Here is a 21,577-nt window from a genome sequence, read left to right as displayed (position 1 = left end):
CTGCCTGCTATGGCAACTGCTCGGCCTCCGACCGCAAGGCACTACAGAGGGTAATGTGGACGGCCCAGTACATCACTGGGGACAAGCTTCCTGCCATCCAGGACCTCTATACCAGGCGGTATCAGAGGAAGGCCCTAAAAATTGTCAAATACTCCAGCCACCCTAGTCATAGACTGTTCTCTCTGCTACCGCACAGCAAGCGGTAGCACCAAGTCTAGTTCCAAGAGGCTTCTTAACAGCTTCTACCCCCAAGTCATAAGACTCCTGAACATCTAATCAAATGGCCTCCCAGACTATTTGCATTGTCCCCCCCCCTCCTCTTTTACACCTCTGCTACTCTCTGTTGTTATCATCTATGCATAGTCACTTTAATAAATCTACCTACATGTACATATTACCTCAACTAACCAGTGCCCCACACATTGACTCTGTACAGGTACCCCCCTGTATATAGTCTCGCTATTGTTATTTTCCTGCCTCTCTTTAATTACTTGTTAATTTTATTTCTTATTCTTATTCATATTTGTTTCTTTAAACTGCATTGTTGGTTAGGGGCTCGTAAGTAAGCATTTCACTGCAAGGTCTACACCTGTTGTATTCGGGCACATGTAACTAATACAATTTGATTTGATTTGACTAGGGAATGCCCAGACAAGTGACTAGTGGCGTGTCCTCAGAAGGTATGCATGGGGGAAATCACGGGGGATATTGCATTAAAAGTCCATGACCACTAGATGTCGATGATTAACAGTAGAACACCAGGGCACCAACCTGGGCCCGTTTTATAAGCGTCTCAGTGTATTAGGGAAAGGGGAATACCTAGTCAGCTGTACAACTGAACACATTCAACCGACGTGTGTCTTCTGCATTTAACCCAACCCTTCTGAATGAGAGAGATATATTTAACAATGCCTCAGAGTAGGAATGATGGTCAAGTATCACTTTTGCCTTTCAGATTACAATGGATCAGATTATCATGGACAGGGGTAGAGGACCTACTCCTAGATCCACACTCCAACTCTGAGACTCTTGATAAATACTGGCACAGGGGTGTCAAAGTCATTTTACTCAGATGACTATATTTCTGTTCCAGCTAATGCCAGCAGGGAAATATAGATGCGCATTACGGGTAAAACGATGACAATCTAATGGCTGCGCGGTACAAAATAACCCACTGTAACACAATATACATTAAAGCAGTAACTCAAAGAAAAATAAAATCCATTTTAAATACTGTATTCAACGAGGCCATATTGCCGGGGAGGTTGGTGGGAGGAACGGGCTGGAATGGAATAAATGGAATGGAGTCAAACATGTTGTTTCCATATATTTGATGTTTTTGATACGGTTCCATTTATTCTATTCCAGCCATTACAATGAGCCCATCCTCCTATATCTCCTCCCACCAGCCTCCTCTGGTTGAGAGCTGATGGCCACAAGATTGTGGGTCATATTCAATGCCCTACATTAGACTATTCACTGTCAAAGCCGGCAAACATGAGGATCAAGCAGTGAACGTTTGGACAAAATGTTTGCGTCTAATGGCGATCTAGCGTAGCAGTACTTGCATTGAGTTTAAATTGCAGGGCTGCACATCTGCGTGCTTTTGCTACGCAACGTCGTTTTGCATCTTGCATTGCATGCATATGTAACTTAGGCTTTGAAAGATGTGAAGGCCAACAGATAGGATTATGTCTAGAATAAAAGAGAATAAAGTGAATTTGGCAAAGTAGCCTAGTGTAAAGTAGCCAAGGGAGTATTCTGTGAAAAGAGAGCACTGTTCTATCAAAGTGGCTAAATGAGACATGAGTTAGGCAGGGGGACTCTATATTCAGGTCACCTGATGGAGGAAGTCCTCAGTCTACACACACACACACAGGGCTCTTTTGTCGGGCTCGGTCATCGCTGGGTTGAGGAGTCTCGTGCCTGACGTTTGTCTTAGTTCTGCTCAATGAGTGTCCACACAAAGACTGGTCTCATACATTGAGTATACAAAACAGTAAGAACACTCGCTCTTTCCATGACATAGACTGACTAGGTGAATTCAGGTGAAAGCTATGATCCCTTATTGATGTCACTATACTACTTCAATCAGTGTAGATGAACGAGAGAAGAAAGGTCAAATAACATTTTTTAAGCCTTGAGAAAATTGAGACATTGATTGTGTATGTGTGCCATTCAGAGGGTGAATGGGCAAGACAAAATATTTAAGTGGCTTTGATTGGGGTTTAGTAGTAGGTGCCAGGTGCACCGGCTTGTGTCAAGAACTACAATGCTGCTGGGTTTTTCACACTCAACAGTTTCCTGTGTGTATCAAGAATGGTCTACCACCCAAAGGACATCTAGCCAACTTGACACAACTGTGGGAAGCATTGGAGTCAACATGGACCAGCATCCCTGTGGAACGCTTTCGACACCTTGTGAGTCCATGCTCCGAAGAATTGAGGCTGTTCTGAGAACAAAAGGGGATGGTGCAACTCAACATTAGGAAGGTGTTCTTAATGTTTTGTATACTCAGTGTAGAGTGGACGTAACAGTAAATGTAAAGGACACTCAAATGAGTATGATGTGTTACGTTTGGTATGGTTACATAACCTTTTACTGCAGTGGGCTAAATCACGGTCACACACAGTGACACACACTTTGAAACAAAAGTATACACCTCACACACATGGTTATGGGCTTTAAAAAAGAAGACACCTGTACCATGTCAGATATAGAGTTGAAATGTTGAGTTTGCATCCCAATATTACACTTTATTTACATCACTGTCACGTCTATTCCCGCTAATCCCCTCTGGCGTTCGACGTCGCCGGTTTACTAACTACCGGTCCTGGCAACCATCATTACGCTCACCTGTGCTTCATCATGAGGCAGACCTGGACTCCATTACCTCACTTATTACCTCCCCTTTATCTGGCACTCCCTTAGGTTCTTTCCCCAGGCAGGATTGTTTCTGTGTTTCATGTTCATGTTTCATGTTTTTGTTGTAAAATAAATAAATAATTATTATTATTTTTTATTAATAACATTCCACCCATGAGACCAAAGAGGGCGCTTTTGGTCATTGACTGCAGAAAGGGGTACGGCCAACACCACTTTGCCACATTCTGCCCATGAGACCCATTATCATTATGGTAATCCAGTGAATCCGTGGGGGGGGGGGGGTTCACACACATTAGTACATGAGCGGAAGGGTCACAAAGACAGAGTACAAATAATGGACTAAAGTGACCCAACTCCCTATGCCATTGTGTGTGTGTGTGTGTGTGTGTGTGTGTGTGCGTGCATGCATGCATTTGTATATATGCTTTTGAGGTAAACAACACAGAGAGGCACATCTGAACTTGAATTGACACGCATATCCCGTAGATAGCAGTGTGTGATTTCCACGAACGTTTAGAGTAACAAGCGTGCTGATCTCACGTTAGGCTTCGGCTCCAGTGTTAACCTAGCTGTGAAAAGAGGGTTCCATGGAGAGGTTGACTGGGGGCTTGACTGCACAGACAAGGATGGGGCGTTGCTATGCTCTCCACGGGCAGCATAAGAGGATTTTCCGTCCTCGAGTCTGAGCAACTGTCACAAACACTCAGTCACCTGTTCCTGATCCCTTTCAGACACCAGGTCTCGAGTGGGAGAAAGGGGTGATGGGGAGATACCTCTTTCTCAGTGGTACCTATTTCTTTCCCTTTCTCTTTCTCAGCCTCTTTCTCTGACATTGTTTTTAAAAAATGAAGAGAAGAGCCCATTTAAGAGATGTTTTCCCCATTGCAACTTTCTGTCGACATATACAGTGCATTCAGAAAGTATTAAGACCCCTAGAATTTTTCCACATTTTGTTACATTACAGCCTTATTCTAAATGGATTAAATAATTTTTTCCCTCATCAATATACACACAATACCCCATAATGATAAAGCGAAAACAGGTTTTAGAAATGTTTGTAAATTTATAAAGAATAAAACACAGAAATACCTTATTTACATAAGTATTCAGACCCTTTGCTATAAGACTCGATATTGAGCTCAGGTGCATCCTTTTCCATTGATAATCCTTGAGATGTTTCTACAACTTGATTGGAGTCCACCTGTGGTAAATTAAATTGATTGGACATGATTTGGAGAGGCACACACCTGTCTATATAAGGTCTCACAGTTGACAGTGCATGTCAGAGACAATACCAAGCCATGAAATCGAAGGAATTGTTCGCAGAGCTCCGAGACAGGATTGTGTCAAGGCACAGATCTGGGGAAGGATACCAAAAAATGTCTGCAGCATTGAAGGTCCCCAAGAACACAGTGGCCTCTGTCATTCTTAAATGGAAGAAGTTTGGAACGACTAAGACTCTTCCTAGAGCTGTCCACCTGGCCAAACTGACCAATTGGGGGAGAAGGGCCTTTGTCAGGGAGGTGACCAAGAACCCGATGGTCACTCTGACAGAGCTCCAGAGTTCCTCTGTGGAGATAGGAGAACCTTCCAGAAAGACAACCATCTCTGCAGCACTCCACCAATCAGGTCTTTATGGTAGAGTGGCCAGACGGAAGCCACTCCTCAGTAAAAGGCACATGGAGTTTGCCAAAAGGCACCTAAAGACTCTCAGACCATGAGAAACAAGATTCTCTGGTCTGATGAAATCAAGATTGAACTCTTTGGCCTGAATGCCAAGCTTCACGTCTGGAGAAAACCTGGCACCATCCCTACGGTGAAGCATGGCGGTGGCAGCATCATGCTGTGCAGATGTTTTTAGCGGGAGGGACTGGGTGACTAGTCAGGATCGAGGGAAAAATGAACGCAAAGTACAGAGAGATCCTTGATGAAAACCTGCTCCAGAGCGCTCAGGACCTGACTGGGGCAAAGGTTTACCTTCCAACAGGACAATGACCCTAAGCACATAGCCAAGACAACGCAGGAGTGGCTTCGGGACAAGGCTCTGAATGTCCTTGAGTGGCCCAGCCAGAGCCCGGACTTGAACCCGATGTAACATCTCTGGAGAGACCTGAAAAAAGCTGTGCAGCAACACTGTCCATCCAACCTGACAGAGTTTGAGAGGATCTGCAGAGAAGAATGGGAGAAACTCCCTAAATACAGGTGTGCCAAGCTTGTAGCGTCATACCCAAGAAGACTCGAGGGAGTTTGCTTCAACAAAGTACTGAGTAAAGGGTCTGAGTACTTATGTAAATGTGATAATTCCATTTTTATTAGCAAACATTTCTAAAATGTTGTTTTTGTTTTGCAATTATGGGGTATTGTGTGTAGATTGATGAGGGGGAAAAATGTGAATCCATTTCAGAATAAGGCTGTAACGTAACAAAATGTGGAAAAAGTAAAGGGGTCTGAATACTTTCTGAATGCACTGTATAGGCCTACTATACAGTACTCACTATGTGGGGCCCATGCCGAAATTGAACCCACTACTTTGGTTGTTGCTATAGCTAGCTCCATGCTCCAGTCAAATGAGCCTTTAACATTCTATTTTGTAAGCTTGTAAAACACTGTCAGGAAGATGTTAAGAGTACAGGCCTCAAACTGTCCTATATAAAGGTACATCCACACACAGTTTTTGGGAGCAGAATGGTTTGTACTGTGCATATACTGTAGATTGTACTGAACATTTGAGGCGTATTTCAGGGGCTATGTAAGAAGCTGTCACCCGTGTGTTAGCTATACTCTCCCCTGTGGTGCAGTGTGAGCACTGTTTGTACGTCCCTGAACCTGTCTGTGTCCAAGGCAAGCCAGGCATCCTCCTCAAGGCCATACTTTGGTACTATCTCAAGCAGTTTGTGGAATTCTTGTATATTACTGTGGGTTTGTCCCACGGCCACACACACGCACACACACACACAGACACACACACACATTGGCGACAGTGCTAGTCTGAGTGTGTTTAAGTGCCCTCTCTGCCTCCTGCATGTATCTCCTGCCCACTGTACTCTAATTCTCCAATCCTCTTTGTGAAAGTGACGTGTGCCACTGACAGAAAACAGGGTTAAGCTGTACGCAGAGAGAGATTCATAGAGCAGCACTCGACTGGACAAAAACACACTGAGTATCCCATTCTGCTTCTCCTCTATTCCTGCAGGCATTCTCTTTCTTTCTTTCTTTCTTTCTTTCTTTCTTTCTTTCTTTCTTTCTTTCTCTCCCTCTATTAGTCTGGGCCCTTTCTCTCTGCCATCTCACTCCTCCCATTCCCACCACAATCTCCCTTCAGTCAGGTCCGTGGGTATTAGCTCTCTCACAGGGGAAAGGGGAACGTTGGGACGGCAACGACTCCACGACGACAAGCCTCTCCGGTATCATTTCCACGACGACGCCATCTCGGCAGGAGCATTACCACGGTGACACCCTCTCCTGACACGCCTGGAGGACACTGTGGGTTGGTTAGCAGGTGCACCCTGCGCAGAGACAGGGAGGGAGGGCCATAACTATCTTCTTTCTGTCTCTCTCTCTCTCTCTCTCTCTCTCTCTCTCTCTCTCTCTCTCTCTCTCATATCTCTCTGAGTATTTTTGTATCTGACCTGGGATTCGACAACAAAGTTGACGGTCAAGACAACACTGGAGCTATGAGACCAAGATAAGAATGTGTTGAACCAGAGAACGTGTTGTGTCTCTCACAAGTAGCTCTGTTTTTCAAACTCAGGTCCTCAGCTCCTTTGACTCGTCTGGTTGGTTGGCTGAGATCGTTCTAATTCTTTCTGTTCTGTGGGAATTGTTTTGAGCTGGTAGGCCGGATCAGGGACACCCAGTCCCTACGTGACTTGAGTCCACTTGAGGGACGTCACCGACAGAAGGGTCAGAGGGCGACGGTGAGGTCACCGACCAGAGTGAGAGACTGGAGCAAGAGAGCTTGGCAATTGGACCCAACATGGAGGGGTACGGCTACGAACACTTTGGGGTGGATGGAGAGCGGGACAGCCACCAGATGGACTACCGGAGGATTTTAGGGGACACAGAGCTACCCCGGCCCAGCTCCAACCCCTCACCCCAAGACACAGAGCACCTCTTCCGCCTCAGCCCCCATGGGCATGGGCACGGGCATGAGACGGCCGCCCAGCGATACAGCGCCACCCGCATCCAGGCTGGCTTTGGCCCCGAGAGGTGAGTCGGGCAAAGCAAGATTATGGTTAAAGCTGTACTAGAGTATTACTTTGTGAAATAAACTGGCATCCATTTGAAAAGAACAACATATTAGTGAAGGGCCAGGCAAAGAAGATTTTTAGATTCTTGCAGAAATGTAGAATAGTTTACTTGCGTAGCAACTCTGGAGCTGACTCATGTTGAAATCCAACCTGAGTTGGAGTTGCACCACAGGGGGTTGGTGGCATCTAATTGGGGAGGACGGGCTCATGGTATTGGCTTGAGCCAATGGTATCAAATACATCAAACACATGGTTTTAATGTGTTCAATGCCATTCCATTTACTCCCTTCCAGCCATTATTATGAGCTGTCCTGCCCTCAGCAGCCTCCTGTGAGTTGCACCCCGTTTTGCCCTCAGAACAGCCTCAATTCGTCGGAGCATCGACAAGGTTTCGAAAGTGTTCCAAAGGGACGCTGGCCCATGTTGACTCCAATGCTTCCCACAGTCAAGTTGGTTGGATGTCCTTTGTGTGGTGGACCATAATTGCTACACATGGGAAACTGTTGAGCATGAAAAACCCAGCATCGTTGCACTTCTTGAGACACTCAAACCGGTAGCCTCGCACCTACTAGCATACCCTGTTCAAAGGTACTTAAATATTTTATCTTGCCCATTCACCCTCTGAATGGCACACACACACAATCAATGTCTCAATGCTTAGAAATCCTTATTTAACCTGTCTCCTCCCATTCAACTACACTGATTGAAGTGGATTTAATAAGTGACATCAATAAGGGATCATAGCTTTCATCTGGATCCACCTGGTCAGTCTATGTCATGGAAAGAGCAGGTGTTTCTAATTTGTTGTACACTCAGTGTATATTTGACTAGTGAGCATTCAAGCTGTATCATTAGTTCATCCCACGTCTTTTGACTACTTTTCATTACTCTGCTTTCACCATGGTTACAATATGTAAATACAGCCCATTGAGTAGTATCAGTTTACACTGCCACATAGCCCTGTGTTGAGCCTGGCTTGTAAATAACCTGGATGTTAAATCTCCTTGTTAGCCCGTAATAAAGCTCTAGGACGCCTGTGTCTTATATGGCAATATGGTTTATGGCGAGTCATTCTGAGGGCGGCCCCTAAACACATTGAAAAGCTATGATTCAGCGGCGTACTCTGATGCCAAAACAACAGAAACTGCCTCAAGGCTATTTTCGAAGTGGCAGGTCCCCCTTATGCCTTGCAGCTAGGGCAGCAGGTGGAGAGCTTAATGGGATCAATGCTTGAAATAGCCACCGGGCGTGCATAGAGGAATCTCTGACCCATATTGTGGGTGACCCACATTTAAAGCAATGAACTCAAGCACAGACACAGTACCCACCAGATCACCTTGGTACTTGTCAAGGCTGGGAAGGCCCTCTGTGCTTTGCTTAGTACTGGAGGAGGGGCTCCTGGAATAGTGCCACACAGGGAGTAGGCCAAGGGACAATATACATCCCCATGATAAGTGTACTTGGGGCGAATTCTGTTTTAATGCAGGGTGGATCACTAGTCACCATTACAAATGCATTTGGTTTATTTGCTCTGAATATCTGTGTGTTGGTTGAGTGCACACAGTTACAGCAGTCCCACTCCATTTCATGCACAGGATCAAGAGTGCATGGGTTAGAATTCCCCACTGTCCAGGAAACGATGGTGAGAAGGAAGAACGAGGCTCGCTTTATTGCGACATTGCTGGCGTGATGGTAGGTTGCAATTGTCTGTCAGTGACTACCATCAGCCACTGATGGTATTGACAGCAGTGTGCTGTCCGTCCTACTTTTACAAAAGTGTGTGCTTGTGAGGGAGGTCTACTTCATCTGTCTGTGTGTGTGTGTGTGTGTGTGTGTGTGTGTGTGTGTGTGTGTGTGTGTGTGTGTGTGTGTGTGTGTGTGTGTACTCCTCTTCCCAACCCTGAACCATCACAGACATGGGAGAGTGTGGGACTGTTCGGTACGCAATGCTTGTGGATTCACAGGTCAACATACAGTCCAATAGGTCACGCCTAAATAATTCAGTCTGATTCTCCCAAATCCATCAGCTTGAATGCCAATGGTCTATTGGCTTTTGTGCTTTTATTATCTGAATGGTCTCGACAGATGATAAAGGACAGGGCCATTCTCTCTTTCTGTTTTAAACAGTCTGTCCTGTATTTGAAAGTGAAAGTCATAGGCCATGATAAATAAGATAAGAAGGAGAAAATGAGGGTAAATTCCATCAATGTGTAGCCTCATCTACTGTAAATGTGTAAAATGTGATCTAGGCTATTTAAGGATGTATGTAGCCTGGCTGGCTCTACTGGTCAGTTGAGATCAATCTAGACTAGAAAATGCCACTGCCATCCGTATAATTGGTTACTAGTAACTGGTTGCATGTGACTTGTAAATCTGACAGTGGTGCTGTTCAGTTAATACCCCCAAACGTTGCACCTCACTGAACCATCTGAGAATAGTTGATTTGTGGGTTTTGTCAAAATACAAAAGTCACTTTAGATTGATAAGTAGATAAGCATTATAAAAGTTGATTTCTACACATTTGAATGATTTAAGATTCTTGACTGATCCTGATACTAGAAGCCCAAGGCCTAATATTCCAAAAACGGATGGTAGGAGGGCCTGCTGTTTATGTGGTTATATGTGGGTTATAAAATGATAATATATGGACATTGGCACTGCCAGACTATAGTGCCAATTTCCCTGTAACCTAAATGCATGCTTTTATCCTCCAAAAGATGTATGGTCTTCATTCTGCAGTGCAGATATTGGGTATATTACAGAAATTACAAGGACATAATCTCACTAACCTGCAAAATCTGTGATTGAGTTGAGATTTTTACCCTCATGTTTTTGAATTCAATGAGAGCCCCACGTGGGAGGAGAGGGGATGTGACGCATCCATTTTCGACGCTTCTGTGAAAATATCCCTCTTCATAACGCCGTTACACTGTAGCAGCGATAGGCAATCACATTTGGACCAGCCTCGCATCATCACTTGAGTTTGTAGCAGGGGAATTAATTGTGGGTTGGTTCCCTCCACAATAGAGAAAGCACACTTTGCTTCCGCTCATTTTGGACTTGCTAGCTAGCTACAGCTGGAAAGTTCGCATTTCCGAACACCTTCAACGTGGTCAGCTTCAAGAGGTAGAAAACGGGCTGGAATTAATTATTTTGTTTCACATTTTCTTACCGTAACTAACGTTAGGTAACTGTAAGTAAGACTAAGAACGTGGTGAGGTGGCTAATTGCATAGAATACAGACCATCTTCAGTAATGAGTTGAAACATGTTAGCTAGCTTGCTACCGCTAGCTGACACATGCTCCTGCTGAATAACGCACTCGCTCTGATCATTTTGACCTGCGTGGCAAGAAATTACATGGCTAATTTATAGTGCAGCTTTGGTGATAAAATACATTGCAAACGATATGTTAAAGATATTATATGATGGACGGAAATCTATAAATACTTAGGCTGCGGACAGTTGGCTAGATTCGTCATTAATCGTTAATATAGCTATGTTTTATTCTCCCCACGTGTATTTTGTGCTCAAGGCATTGTAACCATTGTTGGGTACTCAGCTGTACAGTAGCCAGTTAACGTTAGGAAGTGCTAGCTAACTACTGTAGCTAGCTACGGTATTGACAGACATTGCTCAAGGCATCCTTTCAGCAGCTATCCAGGACACTGTGTAGGTCGTCTGGATAAATATGTGCTTGAAGGAAACGTTTTTGCTAAACAGATCATTGTTTAACATGACTTGTTAGCTCATAGTGTCGCTTGATGGCTGTTTTGTTTGCATGGACAGCCACCAGAAGCAATAAAGATAACATGAGTGTGCTCTCTTTTCCTGGTGTTTATCCAGTAAATTGTAAAAAAACAACAAAAAAAACATGAAAAAATGTAAAGCAACGTGTTTTATTTAGACATGTAGCTAACATTAGTGTTGCTGCTATTTTTGGCATGGATATTTACACAACAGTGCATGAAGGGGTTAATTTCGTGAGGCCATAGGTCGGTTAGGTATCAGTTTGACTATTAAAAAAAAAGTCATGTTTTTGATTTCCGGTTCGATAATAACAACACATAATGAAACGGTGAATAAAATGTCCATGATGGTAGTGGCTGTGATTACTGCTTATCACTTAACCATTTATTCACATATTTTGCTTCAATACAATATTTCAGTTCTGTATATTACATTTGTTTTATTTGATGACTATTTTATTTCAAGTCATCTCACCTCTATAGAGCTGCTGTCTGACAAAATCACAATTTTAGTATTTCTTCAATGGCATACTTTTTTGACTGCTGAATACCAACAATCGATTTCAGGTAGAGATACTTTTGTGTATGTGGACACACCTGCTGGAGTGGTGTAAAGCTCGCCACCATTGGACTCTGGAATCATGCTTCACCATTTGGCAGTCCGATGGACGAATCTGGGTTTGGTGGATGCCAGGAGAACGCTACCTGCCTGAATGTATAGTGCTAACTGTTAAGTTTGGTAGAGGATGAATAATGGTCTGGGGCTGTTTTTCATGAGTGGAGGCTGTTGTAGCAGCAATGTGTCCGTATTAATGCCCATGATTTTGGAATGAGATGTTCGGACGAGCAGGTGTCCACATACTTTTGGTGTAGTGTACCTCGTGAAGCAACTGCTCTCCTTTCAATCTAGCATTCTTGTCTCTTTAATGTAGCAAGCTAAGAGAAACACAGATGGACAAGTAGGCATGCAATGGATTATGGTCATTATAGGTAAATACCACGTTTTCCATGCTAAACTATGTAGAACATTGGCCTTTTGGAAACTACAACTCCCTACTACATCGAACAGTTCGGCCTTGATATCATTTGTCTCTAGAGAAACTGCGCAATATGCGTTTTGATATCACAGGAAAAACCTGAATGAAATGCCTTGTTTAAACAGCGTTTTGGGTTAATCACTCAGCACTAATAGTCATTCACAGGCGCAAAGCGTCGTCACCTTTTAACCCTTCATCTATTGAGGGCTAATTATATTTGAAAATGCATCGAATGTTACACATGAAACGATGGCTACAATCTAATGCCTGCTTGTCATCCTTTTCATTTGACAGCATGGCTGATTACCTGATCAGTGGTGGTACGGGCTATGTGCCAGAAGATGGACTCTCTGCACAACAGCTTTTCTCCGTTGGAGACGGCCTCACCTACAAGTAAGTTCAGTTCAACCACAATACAAATGCCAAATAGAACCGTATTGTGCAAGTACGCTCTCGAACTGTCCAAACCTAAGCGCAAGCGATGATGGACGATATGCGGGCGGCGCTTTGTAATGATGGCCAACACGTTTTGAATCGCAGATCTGCTCAACAACAGTCTGTTGTCGCTGATGGTCAAACGGCAGAAGAGCTATGCTCTAAAGGCGACGGGTTGACTTACAAGTGAGTAAAACGGTTGACTTTTCAACCATTATGACACTATATACACTATACTGTAAAAACCTCTTGTCTCCAAACGATGAGTTCATATAGGGGAAGCAAATGATTGTCCCATTAAAAATAGATTTGAATCAATAAGGTACCTTGTTGATGAATTTGGCAAAAGTAAACACCACATTCGCCACCAATTGTATTATGTACATTTTTAGCTGGCTGAGGAAACCACTGATCTATATGGATGAATGACTAGGGCAGGGGTGGTGGGGTTGATTCATTAACTTGATCTATATGGATGAATGACTAGGGCAGGGGTGGTGGGGTTGATTCATTAACTTGATCTATATGGATGAATGACTAGGGCAGGGGTGGTGGGGTTGATTCATTAACTTGATCTATATGGATGAATGACTAGGGCAGGGGTGGTGGGGTTTGATTAATTAACCTGATCTGCACCATAGGATGATATTTGCTTCCTGTAATGATATGACTGCATCTTTAATAGTGCATGAACTGCTATTTGATTCTTTGAGACATTCAATCACTATCTAGTAATGAAATCTGACTGCACTCATATCCTAAGGCCCTTTCTTTATCTGCTCATTTCATATTCACTTGTTTTTACTTTCACTGAATAACCCTCAATTCACTTTCACTCTGTTTAAAACTAACTTGATTTCAACAAGCGAAGCATTGGGCTGCCCCAATATGGCAGACGGTCATTGCATTGGTATGTTGGCACAGCAAGCAACTTCACTAATTTCACCCCTTTGCCCAAGACTGTTGCCCAAAACTCTGTGTATCGTTTTGCTTCTTGAACATACTTCTGGACTTGACAAAAATGACTAACTGCTATAAAATGCTTCCAACACCTACTTGTTAAAATAGAGTAACATTCACATCCGTGTGTGGATGTTGTAGCCTATGTCTAATGACTATATGTGGCTCCGTCCCAAATGGTACCCTGTCCCCTACATAGTGCATTACTTTTGACCATAGGGAATAGGGTGCCATTTAGTACGGAACCTATGTTACAGATTAAATGGATACCCTAGGGCCTCCCAAATGGTGCAGCAGTGCTCTGGCGAGCCAGGCGCCTGCAAGCTGACACGGTCGCCAGTTGGACGGTGTTTCCTCCGACTCATTGGTCCGGCTGGCTTCTGGGTTAAGTGAGCAGTGTGGCTTGGCAGGGTCGTGTTTTGGAGGACGCATGGCTCTTGACCTAGGGGAGTTGCAGCAATCGTAGGGGAGTTGCAGCAATCGTACAAGACTGTAACTACCAATGGAATATCATGAAATTGGGGAGAAAAAAGGGGGTAAAAGTAAAAAACAAAATCATTATATTAAATGGATACCCTGTTCATTCTAAACCGATTATGTGGCGATTGTGAGACAAACAATATTTAGACAACAAGCAGGTACAGCTCAACAATTTTGTTTCTTCCAGTTTAACCCTAATTGCTCCTGTTTGTTGTGCTGGATAAGAGCGTCTGCTAAATGACTACATGTTATGGTTCAGACTTAACTTCCACACAATAAGGGTATTCACTATTTATACTACACATTTGAATGGAGAGTTAGTCCCAGTTCACAGGGGTTAATTGACTAGGCAATGTATGTGTGATACTGGCACGTCCCTCCACTCCTTAATGAAGCACGTCCTGCTTAAAGGCAAGGCAGAGCACATGACCAGCCCGAGGTACTGTCATGTGAGCGTCTCGGGGGACGGCATCAGAGGAAGTGAGGATGCCCTCCTTTGCACCACATCTGGGCCCATATTACCTGCATCATACAGCTGTGTCTCCACCATGGCAAACATGGCAACCCAGGACCGTAGCGACAGTGGCTCAATCTCAATTCGTCTTTCCCTATCTCCTCGGCTCCTTTTTAACCGTATTAAAGAAGGTCCAGAGTCACTCCCCTTGGACTTTCTTCTCCAATGTATTTTGAGAAGGAGGCGAGGAGAGAGAATGCAAGGAATCGGAGGCAAGATAAATTGAGAAAGAGCCAGTCAGAATACATCTGGCTAAGGCTTTGAGGTGTTTGCTCACCTGTTGCTGCTGTAATCTGGCAGGTTTACTGTCCACACCAAAACACGCTGGAGCTGAAAACACGCTCCCTTAGGAAAAAAGTGTTCGCCAGGGTGAGCTGAGATGTTCTGTCGGGGTCTCAAGGACATTTCATCAAGCTGGATCAATATTCTTTCAGCAACTCAACAGTTTCTAGTACAGCAGACGACTCTGCATGATATTATCATATATTACCCCTGTCATAAAGAATTCATCAATGCAGTCATTTTCTGTCAATGTCTTCATGGGATGATTCCATGATGATGTCTTATGATCACAGCCACCTAATTATCCTCGGCTTCTAATTAGCTCCATCCAACCCCCTCATCTCTCCAACGCAATTCTCCCCCGGGACATTGGTGTAGAAGACAATGTATTCTCAATCCACTTACGTGGCAAAGGGACGAGAAATGAAAAGATTACAATCGTGACATAATTATACATGTGTAGTGCACTGCCTTTGCAGAAGTGTAGCGTAGAACAACGTTATGAAGTAGTGCTCTCCAGGCTCGTGTCAAAAATGGTCTTGCATGAAATGAAGCTGAATCAAGTCGCACCCAGCATTACTAGGGCTGAAACTGTTTTAATAACAGACATGTCATGCAATAGATATTTGTACATTAATAGTATGCAAGACTAGACAGGTAAGTGCACTCTAAATCACATCTACCCACCTTCTCCACTTTGTGGTTGAAGGGTCATAATAATGTCTAACTCGGGCAGTTTGTGGTTGTCTGGACCACATGCATTTGTCCACATTCAACATTCGAATGCTAACCATATTAAAAGGTATCCAGTGTTGTCTTTGGTATTTAAAACTCTAATGTGTCACTTGTGCCAAGTCACACACTAGTTAGTTCTTCTCGAATGCCGTATATAATAATTTACTCCTGTGGACAAAATATACATTTGAACCTGGACAAAAAAACAATTTCATTGCTTTTAGGTGGAGTGCCATCTCCACAAGGGAAGGCCTAATCTAGGTCTTACTCATCAAGATCCTATTTTCCACATATTTTCTGTTGCATTCTGGTTCAACCTGGCCACTTAAGTATAGGTTACAGGTTAAACCCAAGTGACCACTGTATTCTGTAGTGGAAATTGGTGGCAAATCCAAAAACTCTAAATAAATAAAATGACCGCTTATCAACTGATCCAGTGACACTTTTTACCATTTGGCTCATGCTGGTTAGGGGTCTGTCTGGCTTGAGAGAGCTGATCCAGAATCAGCAGAGGTTTGTGGTTTCCTTAAATGCTGGCAGATGTTTTCCTTTCTGCCTCCCTGTCCCAGACTGTGTTGATGTTTGTGAGGTGTCTGGCGGTTGCAGGAGGACCCCTCCCTGTTCTGTTTGGTAGACATGTTTTAGGCCCCATCATTTCACCCACACAGGCGGAGGAGAGAGGGGAATGGTCTGACGCATGATAAAGGACAGGGGGCCATTCTCTCTCTTTCAGTTTTTGTTTCTCTCGCTCACTCCTCCCGTTTTGATTTAGAGCCATTCTCTCCTGCTCTCCTCCATCTTATTCTGGTTTTCACTTTCCCCCCGTCTCTCTCTGACAAAGACTCACTTATTCGTCTCTCTCTCTGTCCAGTCTGTGTGTTTTCACACCCATCTGCCAAACCACCAGATCCACCCATCTGAAAAACACACATCATCCTTTCTCCCTCTGTCTCAATGGCAGGCAGAGAGAGAGTGGTAGAGAGCAAATGTGTTCATACAGTCTAAGAAATGAAGTTGAACCCCAGATGCTTCTCTTTAGACTAGTGTACAAGGCAAAGGGATGGAAGGGGCAGCTTGATCAGCGATCACTAGAGAGCGAACTTATGAACGTACAATTTTTGGGATCAAGACATTTTCTATTAGTTCTTAACGCAAACTCACTTGTAGTTTAGTTTATTCAAATTTATATCACCGGCAACTTTCGGGTCAGACTCCTCAACCGTTGCAAGAACTAGTTTTCCCTATATCGTTACCAGGCTCGGTCGAAGTGGCACTTCTAGGGGCTAATTAGCACATATTCCCCTTTTGGCTTTCAACACTTCCTGCTTTGGACCCAACTCCAACATGGTGGAGTTGGTGGTACTTGTAAACTTTGAAATTGGGTGGGGAAAAGGGTGAGGGATTTTTATAGGCCACTTCTGACCCACTGTCACCAGTTGGCTGGCAGTTGCATTGCACTATGAATCTTGTAGTCCTCTTGTCTTAAGCCATCTTTCTTTAGCCATGACAACCTGTAAACCTTGACCCCTGACCTCTTGCTCTGTCTGTCTTTCAGCGACTTCCTGATTCTGCCGGGCTTCATTGATTTTACCTCAGACGAAGTGGTGAGTAGTCCTCTCTCCTCTGACTGTGAAGACCTTCCAGAAAGCTAAGACAATTCAATATGGGTTTTGAGCTACAGACTACCCTTCGACCTACCTTCAGCCTACTGTTCTGTTCATGGGCTCAATTCCACTTTGTTCTGAGACACTCTTCCCTAACCCATTCCTCTTAAGTGTTCACCGATAGAGTAATGGGTAGGTGCAAGCCATACGATGAAGGCTGCTCTTAGCCTGTTGAACTGGTTAGTGTCCTCCACTTATTAAATGTTTATTTTTTATATTACCTTTATTTAACTAGGCAAGTCAGTTAAGAACAAATTCTTAGTTACAATGATGGCCTACCGGGGAACAGTGGGTTAACTCCCTTGTTCAGGGGCAGAATGACTAAATAATAAAAAATAAAAACAACAGATTTTTACCTTGTCAGCTCGGGTATTCAATCCAGCAACCTTTCGGTTACTGGCCCAACGCTCTAACCACTAGGCTACCTGCTGGTTACTGGCCCAACGCTCTAACCACTAGGCTACCTGCTGGTTACTGGCCCAACGCTCTAACCACTAGGCTACCTGCTGGTTACTGGCCCAACGCTCTAACCACTAGGCTACCTGCTGGTTACTGGCCCAACGCTCTAACCACTAGGCTACCTGCTGGTTACTGGCCCAACGCTCTAACCACTAGGCTACCTGCTGGTTACTGGTCCAACGCTCTAACCACTAGGCTACCTGCTGGTTACTGGTCCAACGCTCTAACCACTAGGCTACCTGCTGGTTACTGGCCCAACGCTCTAACCACTAGGCTACCTGCTGGTTACTGGTCCAACGCTCTAACCACTAGGCTACCTGCTGGTTACTGGCCCAACGCTCTAACCACTAGGCTACCTGCTGGTTACTGGCCCAACGCTCTAACCACTAGGCTACCTGCTGGTTACTGGCCCAACGCTCTAACCACTAGGCTACCTGCTGGTTACTGGTCCAACGCTCTAACCACTAGGCTACCTGCTGGTTACTGGCCCAACGCTCTAACCACTAGGCTAACTGCCGCCCCAGACTGGTTCTTCCAGACCTCTGAAAACTACAGGGATAATGACTATGGGTGCACCAAGTGGGAGCAGTATTGCTTCCTACACATTCCTTATTATTTCAGCAGACACTCCTTGCCAGAGCCACTTCTGAAACCAAAGTATTTTTACAGTACGCTGTGTCCACGCAGATGCACAAACAACCCTCTACATTCAAAACCTCATTCTGTAATTGCAGCTTTTCCAAAAATAATTTTTGCTCTCAGCTTCCTTCGTCATCCCTAACCTCCTAGCCACCCTATTTTTACCAAGATGGCCTCCCACGCCTGGTCTCTCTCTCTCGCTCTCTCTCGCTCTCTCGCTCTCTCTCGCTCTTTCTCTCGCTCTCTCTCGTGTGTTTACGGTTGTGGTTGGTTGGTTGCTCACTCTTCTCTCAGGATGATGTGAGCGTTAATCTCAGGCTTTATGTGAAATCCCCCTGCCCTTCTCTCTCGTCCATCAGGAGTTTTTAATCTAATTGATATCTCTAATCTCCTTTTTTATGCAGACTAGAACACAGCTCTTATTGCTGTGGAAGGTGCCTGTCTTCGTTGTTGCCGTGGAGTTGTGGGTAGTCTCCGTAGGGTTGTAACCTGGCCTATTTTGTTGACGGTTAGGAAGTGGAGTCAGTCTCTGATAACTTTGACGAGCCTCTGTTTGTCTGTCTCAACTGTGAATACAGTCAAAGTTCTTGCAATAATATTTGTTCAGACTGTAGTCTAAAATAGACCCCCTCTTCCACACAGGGATGTTTTATAAGTGTTGAGGTGGGCCTCCGTCTGGCGTTTCAATGGGGAAATTATTGCTGGTCACACCATGTGCAGAGGTGGTCTCTCAATTTTAAAGGTTAGCCCTTTGTAGAATTTGGCAGGGTAGTGCAGTTGAGCTGACAAAATGGCTGCCAGTGTCCAGTCTTCTTCTTCACCCCTCCATTTCAGAAACGCAGTAGTTGGTATGGTAGTTTACTTTTGCCAAAGATATGGGAGGAAAGCTTTTGACGTCGTAAAATGCACACTCTGGTTTTCTCCTGGGTGAGGAATGCCATGTTTTCCCTCCCAGTTGAGAAGACCGTGGAAGTGGCCTTTTTGTGTTTTGGGATTTGGAAATGAGTGAATCTGATGTAGCTGGGAGTTTCTGGGATAGTGGGATTTTTTATTTGAGAAAAGGGAACTTTACCAGTGTGTTGGCAGAGTTTCTAACAAGGTCACGGCCTGATTGTGCAAAAAAACATCTCCAGAATGACTTGGGTCCCCTTAGTCACATGCATCAGATTAGTCATAGCAACATCTGTCTTGTCTCTCTGATGACCGATTTTAAAATACATTTAACTAGGCAAGTCAGTTAAGAACAAATTCCTATTTACAATGACGGCCTAGCCCGGCTGAACCCAGACGACGCTGGGCAAATTGTGCACCGCCCTACGGGACTCCCAATCACGGCAGGATGTGATGCAGCCTGGATTCGAACCAGGGACTGCACTGAGACGCAGTGCCTTAGACCGCTGCGCCACTCGGGAGCCCAGATAAAATGTAGCACCTGGTCATTTACGTTTAGACCAGATGGCGATGTCTGCTTTCCAGTTGCATGTTCTTTACTTGCTGTTGCCACTCTCGTCTGAGACTTTGAGACTCATCGTCCAGTCAGCCATTGAAAGCATGCTTGAGAGCCGTGACCAAAAGCTGTCATTTTCCTTAGGCCAATCCACATCAGACAAACTTGCTTGTTGGAGCATGTCTGCCCCCTAGTGGACAACTGAGAAAGCAACCATTACAAGCAATGCTGGTCAAGCTTCTCTTTTCTTCATGAAGTAAATGACTTACACTCTGTATTAGAAATGAATCATATTGAGTATATTTCCCCAGTGTGGACATTTACACTCACTGCAACAGATTGTAATATTATCTAGTGTGCTGAATGACTGATTTCCTGAACATGTTGTGGGTTATTGAGCCAAGATGTCCTCCTTACTTTCTCCACCAGGACCTGACCTCTGCCCTGACCAGGAAAATCACCCTGAAGACGCCTCTCATCTCCTCCCCCATGGACACAGTCACAGAGTCATCGATGGCCATCGCCATGGCGGTAAGACCTTGCCGCCTGACATGCGAGTCAGTAAATTAAAAAATAAAGATATGTATGTGTCCTCTATGCTAGAAATTACTGTGTGCTTTCCTCATCAGTCACATTTAAAGTGTGTTTTGTTGCTGGGGGGGAAAATACCATAAACAGGATTGCGGCTCCCAAATTATTATATATTTTTTTAACATTTCTTATTTTTGGCCGTTTAATGCCTTTAGCTCATGGGAGGCATTGGCCTCATACATCACAACTGCACCCCTGAATTCCAAGCCAACGAGGTCCGCAAGGTTAAGGTAAGACCCCATAAACGCCCATGAAAACATTTACCCTTTGTAGTTGATGACTAGCATCATTTTATGTTGATTGGTATTAAATGGGTTGCAGTGCATCTAAACACATGATGGTTTATTAACAGATATTTGTCGTTTGTCCAGAGGTTTGAGCAGGGCTTCATCACAGACCCTCTTGTAATGAGCCCGCGTCACACGGTGGGGGACGTGTTCGAGGCCAAGACTCGCCACGGCTTCTCTGGCATCCCCGTCACCGAGACTGGCAAGATGGGCAGCAAGCTGGTGGGCATCATCACCTCCAGAGACATCGACTTCCTCTCCGAGAAGGACCACAGCCGACCACTGGAGGAGGCCATGACTAAGAGGGAGGAGCTAGTGGTGGCCCCAGCCGGTGTCACGCTGAAAGAGGCTAACGACATTCTGCAGCGTAGCAAAAAAGGTGAGCCAGTCGCTACAGTCCTTCTAGGAGTCTATTGTCACCTGTTTTCTGGTTCGTTGTTCTATTGTATAATCCTCAACTTATTATTGATTAGATGTTCTTTGGTTTGCTCTACAAGGTCATTTATGAACTGTTTGAGCTTATATGGCAGAATGACTTGGTCACCTTTTAATAAAGTCTCTTCTCGCTCTCTCTCCCCCCACCAGGCAAGCTGCCCATCGTGAACGACAGTGATGAGCTGGTGGCCATCATCGCCAGGACAGACCTGAAGAAGAACAGGGACTACCCCCTTGCCTCTAAAGACTCTCGTAAACAGCTGCTGTGCGGAGCCGCCATCGGCACCAGGGACGACGACAAGTACAGACTGGACCTACTGATGCAGGCTGGGGTCGACGTAGTCGTACTGGTGGGTTTGAGGTTGGGGTACGGTGGGGGTTATGGTTAGGATCCAGATGAGGTTGGGATCCGGTTGGGGTAGGTGGGAGGGTTGGGTTAGGGGTTGATCTGTTCATGCCGTTTTGGTGGACGTGGTGGTTAGGGGTTGATCTGTTCATGTAGTTTTGGTGGACATGGTGGTTAGGGGTTGATCTGTTCATGTAGTTTTGGTGGACGTGGTGGTTAGGGGTTGATCTGTTCATGTAGTTTTGGTGGACGTGGTGGTTAGGGGTTGATCTGTTCATGTAGTTTTGGTGGACGTGGTGGTTAGGGGTTGATCTGTTCATGTAGTTTTGGTGGACGTGGTGGTTAGGGGTTGATCTGTTGATGTAGTTTTGGTGGACATGGT

General features: G+C 44.7%; 1 protein-coding gene across 1 annotated transcript; it reads left to right on the top strand.

Moving 5' to 3' along the window:
- Positions 1–7,000: 7,000 nt before the first annotated feature.
- Positions 7,001–21,238, top strand: LOC115180121 (inosine-5'-monophosphate dehydrogenase 1a). The gene is made up of 8 exons (XM_029742021.1): positions 7,001–7,095; positions 12,216–12,314; positions 12,462–12,542; positions 16,883–16,931; positions 19,966–20,067; positions 20,283–20,357; positions 20,499–20,793; positions 21,000–21,238. Exons 2-8 carry the CDS (start codon positions 12,217–12,219, stop codon positions 21,236–21,238), a joined length of 939 nt encoding a protein of 312 aa, XP_029597881.1. The 5' UTR covers positions 7,001–7,095; position 12,216.
- The last annotated feature ends 339 nt before the right edge of the window (positions 21,239–21,577 follow it).

This window comes from Salmo trutta, chromosome 40, assembly GCF_901001165.1.
Source record: "Salmo trutta chromosome 40, fSalTru1.1, whole genome shotgun sequence".
NCBI classification, from domain to species: Eukaryota; Metazoa; Chordata; class Actinopteri; order Salmoniformes; family Salmonidae; genus Salmo; species Salmo trutta.
The sequence above is the reverse complement of the archived record's forward strand: the minus strand, read 5'-3'. Positions and strand labels throughout refer to the sequence as shown.

Coding starts and splice junctions, on each gene's coding strand:
- LOC115180121 (XM_029742021.1), top strand. CDS start 12,217: ATGGCTGATTACCTGATCAGTGGTGGTACGGGCTATGTGCCAGAAGAT. Junction 12,315..12,461: donor GGAGACGGCCTCACCTACAA/GTAAGTTCAGTT, acceptor TTTGAATCGCAG/ATCTGCTCAACAACAGTCTG. Junction 16,932..19,965: donor ATTTTACCTCAGACGAAGTG/GTGAGTAGTCCT, acceptor TTTCTCCACCAG/GACCTGACCTCTGCCCTGAC.